This window comes from Molothrus aeneus, chromosome 31 (genome assembly GCF_037042795.1).
Source record: "Molothrus aeneus isolate 106 chromosome 31, BPBGC_Maene_1.0, whole genome shotgun sequence".
Classification (NCBI taxonomy): Eukaryota; Metazoa; Chordata; class Aves; order Passeriformes; family Icteridae; genus Molothrus; species Molothrus aeneus.
Genome location: NC_089676.1, coordinates 3,052,214 through 3,064,673, shown reverse-complemented (window position 1 = coordinate 3,064,673; position 12,460 = coordinate 3,052,214). Strand labels below are relative to the sequence as shown.

Here is a 12,460-nt window from a genome sequence, read left to right as displayed (position 1 = left end):
CTGTTCTGGGGCGGTTTTGGGGCTGTTCTGGGGCTGGTTTGGGGCGGTTTTGGGGCAGTTTTGGGGCTGTTCTAGGGCCATTTTGGGGCAGTTTTGGGGCAGTTTTGGGGTGGTTTTGGGGCTGTTCTAGGGCCATTTTGGGGCAGTTTCGGGGCTGTTCTAGGGCCATTTTGGGGCAGTTTTGGGGCGGTTTTGGGGCTGTTCTGGGGCAGTTTTGGGGCAGTTTTGGGGTAGTTTCGGGGCAGTTTCGGGACAGTTTTGGGGCGGTTTCGGGGCGGTTTCGGGGCGGTTTTGGGGTCACTCACAGTGCACGTCCACCAGGGTGCTGACGTTGGTGCTGCCGATGTCGTTGTGCACCTCGCAGGACACGGGCTCCGTGAAGAAGGTGTAATCCACCTGCGTGTCGTACCTGTTCTCCTTGGCCTCCTCGATGATCACCCCGCCCTTGGCCCACCTGGGGACAGCGGGGACACCGTGGGACCCCCGCCCCAAATCCCCGTCCTCATCCGAAATCCCAGTCCTCATCCTAATTCCCAATCCCAAACCTAAATCCTAATTCCCATTCTAAATCTCAATCCCCATCCCAAATCCCTGTCCCCATCCCGAATCCTAATTCCCATCCTAAATCCTAATTCCCAATCCCCATCCCCAATCCCCATCCTAATTCCCAATCCCCCATCCCCAATCCCAATCACCATTTCCAAAGGGTTTTGGGGAGGGGACTCAGAGCCAGGGTGGGGATGTTTGACCCCAATCCCAATTTCCAATCCCGGGGTTTTGGGGAGGGGAGGGGACACAGAGCCAGGGTTGGGGACACTCAGTGACCCCATCTGACGCCCCCAGCCCAGTCCCGCGGTTTTGGGGCTCACCTGTAGCCCTTGATCTCGGGGTTGGCCGTGGCCATGCAGGTGAACACGACCCTCTCGCCCTCCTGCACCGTCTGGGGCTGGATGGACAAGGTCACCGTCGGGGGGTCTGCGGGGACAGGGACAGCTCAGGAGGACACACCGAGGGACCCCAAAGCTCTGGGGTGAGGCAGCCCCGTCCCTGTCCTTGTGGGGACCCTAAATCCCACCCCTGTCCTTGTGGGGACCCTCAATCCCCCCCCTGTCCTTGTGGGGACCCTAAATCCCACCCCTGTCCTTGTGGGGACCCTAAATCCCACCCCATCCTTGTGGGGACCCTCAGCTCTGTCCCCATCCTAGTGGGGACCCTAAATCCCACCCCATCCTTGTGGGGACCCTAAATCCCCCCCCTGTCCTTGTGGGGACCCTAAATCCCACCCCATCCTTATGGGGACCCTAAATCCCACCCCTGTCCTTGTGGGGACCCTAAATCCCACCCCTGTCCTGTGGGGACCCTCAGTCCCACCCCTGTCCTGGGGACCCTAAATCCCACCCCATCCTTGTGGGGACCCTAAATCCCACCCCATCCTTGTGGGGACCCTAAATCCCCCCCCTGTCCTTGTGGGGACCCTAAATCCCACCCCATCCTTATGGGGACCCTAAATCCCACCCCTGTCCTTGTGGGGACCCTAAATCCCACCCCATCCTTGTGGGGACCCTAAATCCCCCCCCTGTCCTTGTGGGGACCCTAAATCCCACCCCATCCTTGTGGGGACCCTAAATCCCACCCCTGTCCTTGTGGGGTCCCTCAATCCCACCCCTGTCCTTGTGGGGACCCTCAATCCCCCCCCTGTCCTTTTGGGGTCCCACCCCGGGGCTGTCCCCAGGGCTGTCCCCGCTGTCCCCTCCCGCCGTGGCCGCCCCTTCCCGCAGCAGCCACCGGAGGTCGGTGTTGGCCACCGAGTCCCGGCCCTGCCTCCCCCTCCTCTTCCTCGTCCTCCACCCCCTCCACCCACAGACACCCCAAAAATGCCCCCAAATCCCCATCCACGTCCCCATCTCTCCCGCCCCTGGTGTCCCCAATGTCCCCAGGGTCCCTGTCCCTGTGTCACAGATGGTGCACGTTGAGCCTGATGAAAGTCTCCCTGTCCCTGTCCCTGTGTCCCCGTGTCCCTGTCCCTGTCCCTGTCCCCATGTCCCCAGTGTCCCCCCGGTGTCCCCAGTGCCACCCACGGTGCACGTTGAGGCGCACGGAGCTCTCTTTGCCGCCGGGCACGGCCTCGTTGGAGCTGCGGCAGGAGAAGACGCGGCCGATGTCCAGCTCCGAGGGGGTGATGGGCAGCAGGCTCGTGGTGCTCTCGCGCTTCCCGTCGGCCAAAAGCTCCTGAGGGGACACGGGGACATGGGGACAGGGACATGGGGACATGGGGACACAGGGACACGGGGACACGGGGACATGGGGACATGGGGACACGGGGACAGGGACACGGGGACAGGGACATGGGGACACGGGGACAGGGACATGGGGACATGGGGACATGGGGACACGGGGACAGGGACACAGGGACAGCTCCAGCCAGGCTGGGGACACCACGAGGGGGTGGCCACCACACTGCAGTGTCCCCAGCCCGTGCTGGTGACAGCCCCGTCCTGCTGCAGCCCATTGCGGAACCAGGCCAGGGTGGTGACAGTGGGACAGGGGGCACAGGAGGGACAGGGTGACAGTTCTGGGGACAGTTCTGGTGACAGTTCTGGGGACAATTCTGGGGACAGTTTTGGTGACAGCCATACCGTGCTGGTGACAGCGCCCTCCTGCTGCTGCCCGTCGCGGAACCAGGCCAGCGTGGCCGCGGGTTTGGCGCTGCGCGCCCGGCACGTGAGGTTGTAGGGGGTCCCCGCCCTCAGCAGGATCTCGGGGGCGCCGTCGATCGTGGGGTCCTCGGGGGGGACTGCGGGGGGACAGAGGGGACAGCGGCTCGGGAGGGACACCCTGGGACACAGGGGATGGGGAGGGGACAGCGGGAATGGGGACACAGCAAAATGGGGAGGGGACACCGGGAATGGGGAGGGGACATGAGAGGCCCAGGAGGACACAGGGGTGGGACATGGAGGGACATTGGGTACCGTGTGGGGCACCGGGGACCCCGTGGGACATTGGGTACCGTGTGGGGCACTGGGGACCCCGTGGGACACTGGGGACCATGTGGGGCACCGGGGACCCCGTGGGACACTGGGGACCATGTGGGGCACCGGGGACCCTGTGGGACACTGGGGACCGTGTGGGGCACAGGGCATGGGGAGGGGACCCTGGGGCCGGTTTGTGGGGCCAGCGCTCACTGAGCACGGTGAGGCGGGCGCGGCGCGAGCGCAGCGCGGCCTCGGTGGCCTGGCACTCGTAGACGGCGTCATCGGAGAGCTCGGCGTCGCGGATCTCCAGGTTGTACTGGCCCGAGTCCGCCGTGCCCACGATGCGGTACCGGGGCCAGGCTGGGGAGGGGACAGGGCAGGGTCAGCTGGGGACACCCCAATCCCACAGGGACACCCCCATTCCACTGGGAGACCCCAATCCCACAGGGATACCCCCATCCCATTGGGACAGCCCAATCCTACAGGGACACCCTGATCCCATGATAAGACAGGGACACCTCGATCCCACAGGGACACCCCAGTCCCAGGCTGTGGGGACAGCCCTGGGAAGTCACACAGGGACACCCCCAGAGCCACCCCCCCTTTCCCAGGAACCCTTCAGCCCCTGCCCCATGGGTGACACCCCCAGGGCCACCCCTCCCAACCCGGGGTCACCCCAGTGTCCCCCCGTCCCCAGGGCACCTTTCAGGCCCTGCCCCATGCCCAGGGCCAGCCCGTCCTTGGTCCATTGCACGATGCCGGAGTAGTTGAGCACCACGCAGGACAGGACGATTCTCTGCCCGGCCACCACCGTCTGGTCCTCGGGCTCCTCCACGAAGCGCGTCTGCACCGCTGCGGCCACGGCGCCACGGTCACCGCGGTCACCATGGGACACGGCGCCACGGTCACCGCGGTCACCACGGTCACCACGCAGCGCCCGGCACCGCGGCACGGTGCGCGCTGCCATCCCAGAATACCCCGAGATCCCCCCGAGATCCCCCTGAGATCCCCCAAGATGCCCCAGGATCCTCTTGAGATCCCCTGGGACCCCCCTGAGATGCCCCAGGATCTTCCCGGGACCCCCCCGAGCTGCCCCAGATCCCCTCAGGATCCCCCCGGAGCTCCCGGGGACCCCCAAAATGCCCCCAGCCCGGGCCCCGCCGCTCCCGTTCCCGTTCCCGTTCCCATTCCCGGCTGCCCGGGATCGATCCCGGCGTCACGCGGCCCGCGGGAATCGAGCGGGATGCGACGGTGCCCTGGAGCAGGGACGGGGCAGCGCGACCCCCGCCTCTCCCGGCTCCAATCCCGCGGTTTTTATTCTGGAATGTGGCACGGAACGGAACGGAACGGAACGGCACAGCCCGGGGTCCCCGCCCCGCTCCTCTCCTTCTGAATCCTCAAAACCCACAGGCTCCTGCTTTTGATCCCGAAAATAAAACACCCGGCGGGTCCAAACATCCCCCAAAATCCCCAGAAATGACCCCAAAATTCCCGTGTGGGGTGTCCGCTCCTCCTCCTCCCGGCATCCCAAGGATCCCTGGGAGCCCGGGATCCCCGGGATGGGGAATCCAGGGAACCCCGGGATAAAAAAAACCCCAAATCCCCGGGATGGGGAATCCAGGGAACCCCGGGATGGGGATCCCCGGGATAAAACACCCGGGATAAAACACCCCCAAATCCCCGGGATGGGGAATCCAGGGATCCCCGGGATAAAACACCCCCAAATCCCCGGGATCCCCGGGATCACCCCGGGACGCGGCCCCGCCAGCCCCGCGCTCCTCCCGTGCGGGATTTTGGGGACAGCCCGGGGAGCCCCGGTGCCACCCCCGGTGCCAGCCCCGGTGCCAGCCCCGCCCCGAGGCCGCGGGGATTTTGGGGGAAGATGAAGGAAAAGAGGGATCGGGAGATCAAAGAGGGGAAGGTGCCAGGAGAGGGAGGGGGAGGAGGGAAAATCAGAGCGGGGAACGGGGGAGGGAGCGGCGGGGGGGACCCGCAGCCTCGGGCACCGGGGGGAACCGGGCTGGGACCGGGGTGGAACCGGGATGGAACCGGGCTGGGACCGGGATGGAACCGGGATGGAACCGGGCTGGAACCGGGATGGGACCGGGATGGGACCGGGATGGAACCGGGATGGAACCGGGCTGGGACCGGGCTGGGACCGGGATGGAACCGGGATGGAACCGGGATGGAACCGGGCTGGGGCCGGGCTGGGACCGGGGTGGGGCCGGGATGGAACCGGGCTGGGGCCGGGCTGGGACCGGGGTGGGACCGGGATGGGACCGGGCAGGAACTGGGCCGATGGGGATGGGCTGGATTTTGGGGGAGATCGAGGGGAAAACGGGCACCGGGATGGCGCCGGGATTTTGGGGGAAACGGGCACCGGGATGGCGCCGGGATTTTGGGGGAAACGGGCACCGGGATGGCGCCGGCCCAGCCCGGAATGGTTTGGGATTTGGCTGCCACCATCCCCGTGTCCCCACGCATTGTCCCCAACCCCGAAACACCCGCGCCGGGTCCCTGCAGTGCCAGCGCCACCTCCCCGCAGTGCCAGACCTGTCACCGCCGGCGGGGGCTGGTGGCGATTGTCACAGCCGGAGCCACCTCCCGCCACCTTCCCCGTCCCTCCTCCCCTGGCAGGGACCGGGCTGGGGGGGGAGGCGGCGGTGCCACCCCTGCGGCGGTGACACGGGGGGGGCGACACGGGGGGGGGTGACACGGGGGGGTGGCACTGGGGGGGGTGACACGGGGGGGGCGACACTGGGGGGGGTGACACGGGGGGGTGGCACTGGGGGGGTGACACGGGGGGGGCGACACGGGGGTGGTGGCACTGGGGGTGGTGGCATTGGGGGTGGTGACACGGGGGTGGTGGCACTGGGGGGGTGACACGGGGTGGTGACACGGGGGGGTGGCACTGGGGGGGGTGACACGGGGTGGTGGCACTGGGGGTGGTGGCATTGGGGGGGGTGACACGGGGGGGTGGCACTGGGGTGGTGGCACTGGGGGGCGTGGCACCGGGGTGGTGGCATTGGGGGTGGTGACACGGGGGGGTGACACGGGGGGGTGACACGGGGGGGGTGACACGGGGGGGTGGCACTGGGGGGGGTGACACGGGGGGGGCGACACGGGGGGTGGCATTGGGGGCGGTGACACGGGGGTGGTGACACGGGGGGGGTGGCACTGGGGGTGGTGACACGGGGGGGTGGCACCGGGGTGGTGGCACGGGGGTGGTGGCACTGGGGGGGGTGACACGGGGGGGGTGACACGGGAGTGGTGACACGGGGGGGGTGGCAGGGCCCGGTTCGCTCCGAGGAGCCGCGGCGGGCGCGGGGGTGGCGGGGACAGCGCCCGAGGCCTCTGTCGCGCGGCCGAGGTGACACCGCGCCGAGGTGACAGCGGTGGCCCCGGGCGCAGGCACGAGGTGGCGCCTCGCTCGCTGCTGTGTCCCCTGCGCGTCGCCACCGTCCCCTGGCCGCTCCTCACCGCTGCCCGTGCCACGGGGCCGCCCCTTGTCACCGTGTCCCCTGTGCCGCTGTGACCCCCCCACCCTTGTCACCGTGTCCCCTGTGACCCCCCCGTGTCACCGTGTCCCCTGTGACCCCCCCGTGTCACCGTGTCCCCTGTGCCACTGTGACCCCCCCACCCTTGTCACCGTGTCCCCTGTGACCCCCCCGTGTCACCGTGTCCCCTGTGACCCCCCGTGTCACCGTGTCCCCTGTGCCTCTGTGACCCCCCCATTGTCACCGTGTCCCCTGTGACCCCCCCGTGTCACCGTGTCCCTTGTGCCGCTGTGACCCCCCCACCCTTGTCACCGTGTCCCCTGTGCTGCTGTGACCCCTCCCGTGTCACCGTGTCCCCTGTGACCCCCCCGTGTCACCGTGTCCCCTGTGCTGCTGTGACCCCTCCCGTGTCACCGTGGTGCCCTCCCGTGTGGCAGCACGTGCCTGTGCCCGCGGCAATGTCCCCGTGTCCCCAGGCCCGGCACGGCAATGTCCCCGTGTCCCCACGGCAATGTCCCCAAACCGGGCAGAGCCAGGACCCTGAGAGAGCTCCCCATGTCCTGGGCTGTCCCCCTGTCCCTCTCGCTGTCCCTCTGTCCCCCATTCTTCCTCATTTTTCCATTTTCTCCCCCTTTGTCCCCCTGTTTTTCCAATTTTTCCCATTTTCTTTCCCTTTTTTTTTCCCCCAATTTTCCCCCTTCCCCCCCTTTTTTCACCAATTTCCCCCCATTTTCCCCTTTGCATTTCCCCCCATTTTTCTCCTTCCCCCCATTTTCCCTTTTTTCCCATTTTCCCCTTTTGCCCCCATTCCCCCCCTTTTCTCCCCCATTTCCCCCCTTTTTGCCCCATTTTTATCCTCTTTTCCCCCCTCTCCTTATTTCATCTCTCCCTCCTCCCCTTCCCTCCCTCTCCTCCCAAAGCCTTTCCCCTCTTCCCTTCTCTTGCCGAGTTGCTCGCTGCTATTTTTATGTGAAACAAATTAAAAAAAAAAAAAATTAAATAAATAAAAACCAAACCCAAAACAGGCGAGGAGGGAGGAGAGTTCTAAAAAAAAAATAAAAATGAAATAATAAAAAAAAAAAAAAAAATTAAATAAATAAAAACCAAACCCAAAACAGGCGAGGAGGGAGGAGAGTTCTAAAAAAAAATAAAAATGAAATAATAAATGCAAAGCTCTCGCCCGGGTTGGGATTTTTCTTTCTGCGGGGAAGAAAAGAGGATTTGGGGTTTCTGGAGCGGAAAGGAGCGGCCAGGGCAGGTCCCGGGGTCGCTGCTGTCCCCTCTGTCCCCTCTGTCCCCTCTGTCCCCAGGGCTGGGGTGGCACCAGGGGCTGGGGACAGCGAGGGGACCTGTGGGGTCCATGGGATTTATGGGATCCGTGGGATCCATGGGATGGGATGGGATCCATGGGACCCATGGGATGGGATTGATGGCATTTATGGGATCCATGGGACCCATGGGATGGGATTTATGGGATCAGTGGGATCAGTGGGACCCATGGGAATGGATGGGATGGGATCAGTGGGATGGGATCCATGGGACCCATGGGATGGGATTGATGGCATTTATGGGACCCATGAGATGGGATCAGTGGGATGGGATTTATGGGATGGGATGGGATCAGCAGCACCCATGGGATGGGATTGATGGGGTTTATGGGGTTTATGGGGTTTGTGGGGTTTGTGGGGTTTGTGGGGTTTGTGGGACCCAGGGGATGGGGAGCGGTCCTGAGCTGGAGACCCCAGAAGTGCTGGGAATGTGGGGTCTCATCCCAACGGGATTTGGGATTTGGGATCCCATCCTGCCAGGGATCAATCCCGTTTCCCCGGCAACCCCAGCCCCATTTCCCAGCAATCCCAGCCCCGTTTTCCAGCCCAGCGCCGCTCCCGGCTGAGCCGAGCCGGGCCCTGCCCCATCCCTGCCCTCCCCCGCTCCCGGAGCTATTTTGGGATCGGGAATTTGGGGCTCTGGGCTCCTGGATTGGGAATTTGGGGCTCTGGGATCGGGAATTTGGGGCTCTGGGCTCTGGGATCCGGAATTTGGGGCTCTGGGATCGGGAATTTGGGGCTCCTGGATTGGGAATTTGGGGCTCTGGGATCGGGAATTTGGGGCTCCTGGATTGGGAATTTGGGGCTCCTGGATTGGGAATTTGGGGCTCTGGGCTCGGCCCGGCCCGCAGGGGACGCGGGGACAGCGCTTGGTCCCCAGGGGTGACCCCGAGATTCCCCCGGGATGGGGTTCCCGAACCCCGGGTTTGGGATTCCGGCGCCGTTCGGGATTTGGGGATGCCCGGAGAGCGTTCCCCGCTCCCCTGCCCCCTTCCCAAAGATCCCGGCCCGGGACAATCCCGGGACAATCCCAGGACAATCCCGGGACAATCCTGGGACATTCCCGGGACAATCCCGGGACAATCCTGGGACAATCCCGAGACAATCCCGGGACAATCCCGGGACAATCCCGGGACAATCCCGGGACAATCCCCGCCCTCGGCTCTGGAAAAGCCGGAGCAGCTCCTGGAGGGGGGAATTGTGGGGTCCTGGGGGAATTGTGGGGTCACAGGGGGAGCTGTGGGGGTTTGGGGTTATGGGGGAGCTGTGGGGTCTGTGGGGTCCTGTGGGGTCTGTGGGGTCCTGTGGGGTCTGTGGGGTTATGGGGGAGCTGTGGGGTCACAGGGGGAGCTGTGGGGTCTGTGGGGTTATGGGGGAGCTGTGGGGTCTCCCCAGGTCTCCCCATCCCGGTGTCCCCTCCGGTTCAATGTCCCCCCGTCCCCCCCGGTGCCACCCCGGTCCCTGTGTCCCCCCCCCGATGTCCCCAGCCCCACCCCCGGCCCCAATCCCGCTCTAATCCCGCAGTAATTAAACCCCAGCCCTCGTTAATTCCCCGTTAATTGCGGCCCGGCCCCAAGGCCCGCACGGCGATGGCCCCGCCGAGAGCCGGCACTGCCACCGCTGCCACTGTCCCTGTGCCACTGTCACCGTGTCCCCATGCCACTGTCCCTGTGCCACTGTCCCTGTGCCACTGTCCCTGTGCCACTGTCACTGCCACCACTGCCACTGTCCCCGTGTCCCCATCCCTGTCCTGGTGTCCCCATCCCTGTCCTGGCACTGCCACTGCCACTGTCACCGTGTGTGTCCCCATCCCTGTCCCTGGTATCCCCGTGTCCCCATCCCTGTCCTTGTCCCCGTCCCCATCTCTGTCCCCACCCCTGGGGTGTCCCCAGGGTGGTGGCAGTGGGGCGAGGGATGGGATCCCATGGGCACGGCCTCCCCTGGGACACTGAACGGCCGCTCATGGGGAAACTGAGGCACAGGCGGGGAAACTGAGGCACAGGCGGGGAAACTGAGGCACAGGCAGGGGTTATTGCATGGGGAAACTGAGGCACGGGTGGGTCATTCCATAGGGAAACTGAGGCACAGATGGGTTGTTCAATGGGGAAACTGAGGCACGGATGGGTTATTCCGTGGGGAAACTGAGGCACGGCCGCTCCTGCTCCTCCCCCGCGGGGCCGGGGCTGGGGCGCCTCTCCCGGGGCCGTTCATTCCATTAATTAGCGATGTCTCATTAAGACATCTGCTAACGAGGCCGGAGCTCGGGGCGGGGAGGGGGGGGGAACCATTCCAGCGCTTTCTTCCCATTTTTGAACGTTTTTCCCCCATTTTTGAACGTTTTCTCCCCATTTTGAACATTTTCCCCCATTTTTGAACGTTTTCCCCCATTTTTGAACGTTTTCTCCCCATTTTTGAACGTTTTTTCCCCATTTTTGAACGTTTTTCCCCATTTTTGAACGTTTTCCCCCCATTTTTGAACGTTTTCTCCCCATTTCCCTCTCGTTAAATTCGGGATTTTTATTCCTTTTTTTCCCCCCCCCGAATTTTCCCAAAAAAAATCCCCCCCCCCCCCCCCGCGGGCCCGAGCAAACAAACAAAAGTCCTAATTAGACATTAATTAGACATTGTTCCTGCGCTGATTAATTAACGCCGCGCCAATCGGGGGGGGGGGGAGGGGCGGATTGGGGGGGTCAGGGGGGGATTTTGGGGGGGTCAGGGGGGGTTTGGGGGCTCTGATTTGGGGAGGGGTCCCTGGAGCCTTTGGGGGGCTCAATTTGGGGGTTCGGAGCCGTTTTTGGGGGGTCAGGGGGGTTTTGGGGGGGGTCAGGTCCGAGTTTTGTGGGGTTTGGGGGCTCTGATTTGGGGAGGGGTCCCTGAAACCTTTGGGGGCTCAATCTGGGGGGGTCAGGGGGGATTTTGGGGAGGTTTTGGGGAGCTCAAGGGGGGTTTGGGGGCTCTGATTTGGGGAGGGGTCACTGGGTCTATGGGGGGCTCAATTTGGGGGGGGTCAGGGGGGTTTTGGGGGGTCAGGGGGGGTCTGACCTGGGGAGGGGTCCCTGAAGCCTTTGGGGGGCTCAATTTGGGGGTTCAGAGCCGTTTTTGGGGGCTCAGGGGGGTTTTGGGGTTTCTGATTTGGGGAGGGGTCCCTGGGGCCTTTGGGGGGCTCAGTTTGGGGGCTCGGAGCCGTTTTTGGGGGGGTCAGGGCGGTTTTGGGGTTTCTGATTTGGGGAGGGGTCCCTGGGTCTATGGGGGGCTCAGTTTGGGGGTTCAGAGCCGTTTTTGGGGGGCTTTGATCCACCCGGGTCATCCCAGGAGTGAAATTCAGGAAGTTTGGGATTTTTCTGGGTTTTGGGGTTTTTTTTTTTGGGGTAATGGGGATTTTCTTGGGGACATTCAGGGGTTGGTTTTGGGGGGGGATTTTGGATTTTTTGGGGAGGTTTGGGATTTCCTTGGCGGGGCAGATTCCGGATTTTTTAGGGATGAGATTCCGGATTTTTTTTTAGGGTGGAATTTTTTTTTTTTTAGGGATTTCTTTAGGGTGGAATTCAGGATTTTTTTTAGGGAGGATTCTGGACTTTTTTTGGGGAGATTCAGGGTTTTTTGTGGGGGGAGATTCTGGATTTTTTTAGGATGAGATTCTGGATTTTTGAGGGGTGGGAATTCTGGATTTTTTTGGGGGAAGATTCGGGTCTTTTTTAGGGTGGGACTCAGGATTTTTTAGGGAGAATTATGGACTTTTTTGGGATGAGGCCCTGGAATTTTTTTTGGGGGGTGGGAATTCTGGATTTTTGGGGGAGATTCGGGGTTTTTTTGGGGGAGATTCGGGGTTTTTTTGGGGGGAGTTTCGGGTTTTTTTGGGGGGAGTTTTGGGGTTTTTTGGGGGAGATTTGGGGTTTTTTTGGGGTGATTCGGGATTTTTTTGGGGGGGAGATTCAGGGTTTTTTTGGGGAGATTCGGGGTTTTTTTGGGGGAGATTTGGGCGTTTTTTTGGGGGGAGATTTGGGGTTTTTTGGGGGGAGATTCGGGGTTTTTTGGGGGGAGATTCGGGGCGTTTTGGGGGAGTTTTGGGGTTTTTTTGGGGGGGAGATTCGGGGTTTTTTTGGGGTGTCCCGAGCGCTCCCGCTCCCGCTCGCCCCTGGCTGCGGTCGATGATCCCACACTCCTGGAATTTGAGGAATTTCCTGCCAAGGCTCCCTCTGGAAAGGCGAGGAAAGGCAAAAACGCCGAGGTTTTAACCCTCTGCTCCCCGGCCCGCCCGGGGTTCTGGGGATCGTTTCTGATTTCTGGATAATTTCTGATTTTTTGGGATCATTTCTGATTTTTTTGGGATCATTTCTGATTTTTTGGGATCATTTCTGATTTTTTGGGATCATTTCTGATTTTTTGGGATCATTTCTGATTTTTCCCTGGTTTTTTCCCGGGGCGGGAATCGCTGCTTTCCACGGAACAAACCGAATTTCCGTGCCTCAGTTTCCCTCCCCGCTCCTCTCCTTGACCCCGAGGGTTCCATCCCTGCCCTAAATCCCCCTGAAAACCCCGAAACTGCCCCAAAAATCCCCCCAAAGCCGCCCGTCCCGAATTCCCTTTTTTTTTCCATCTTGATGAAATCAAATCCGCCCGGAAATTTCTTTTCTTAAATAAAATTTCACCAAAGGAGGGAAAG

General features: G+C 62.6%; 1 protein-coding gene across 2 annotated transcripts in view; it reads right to left on the bottom strand.

The window, feature by feature from the left end:
• The window catches only part of KIRREL1 (kirre like nephrin family adhesion molecule 1), a 28,136-nt gene that overhangs the window by 8,981 nt on the left and 6,695 nt on the right, over window positions 1-12,460 (bottom strand). Inside the window, exons 2-7 of one of the 2 annotated variants that reach the window (XM_066568017.1) lie at window positions 3,675-3,824; window positions 3,183-3,332; window positions 2,637-2,794; window positions 2,079-2,229; window positions 870-946; window positions 306-454 (exon numbers count right to left, since the gene is read on the bottom strand). In XM_066568017.1, coding sequence (XP_066424114.1) covers window positions 306-454; window positions 870-946; window positions 2,079-2,229; window positions 2,637-2,794; window positions 3,183-3,332; window positions 3,675-3,824 — 835 coding nt within the window. Of the gene's footprint in view, window positions 1-305; window positions 455-869; window positions 976-2,078; window positions 2,230-2,636; window positions 2,795-3,182; window positions 3,333-3,674; window positions 3,825-12,460 lie in introns of both variants that reach the window. The other variant, XM_066568018.1, reaches the window with a different exon arrangement.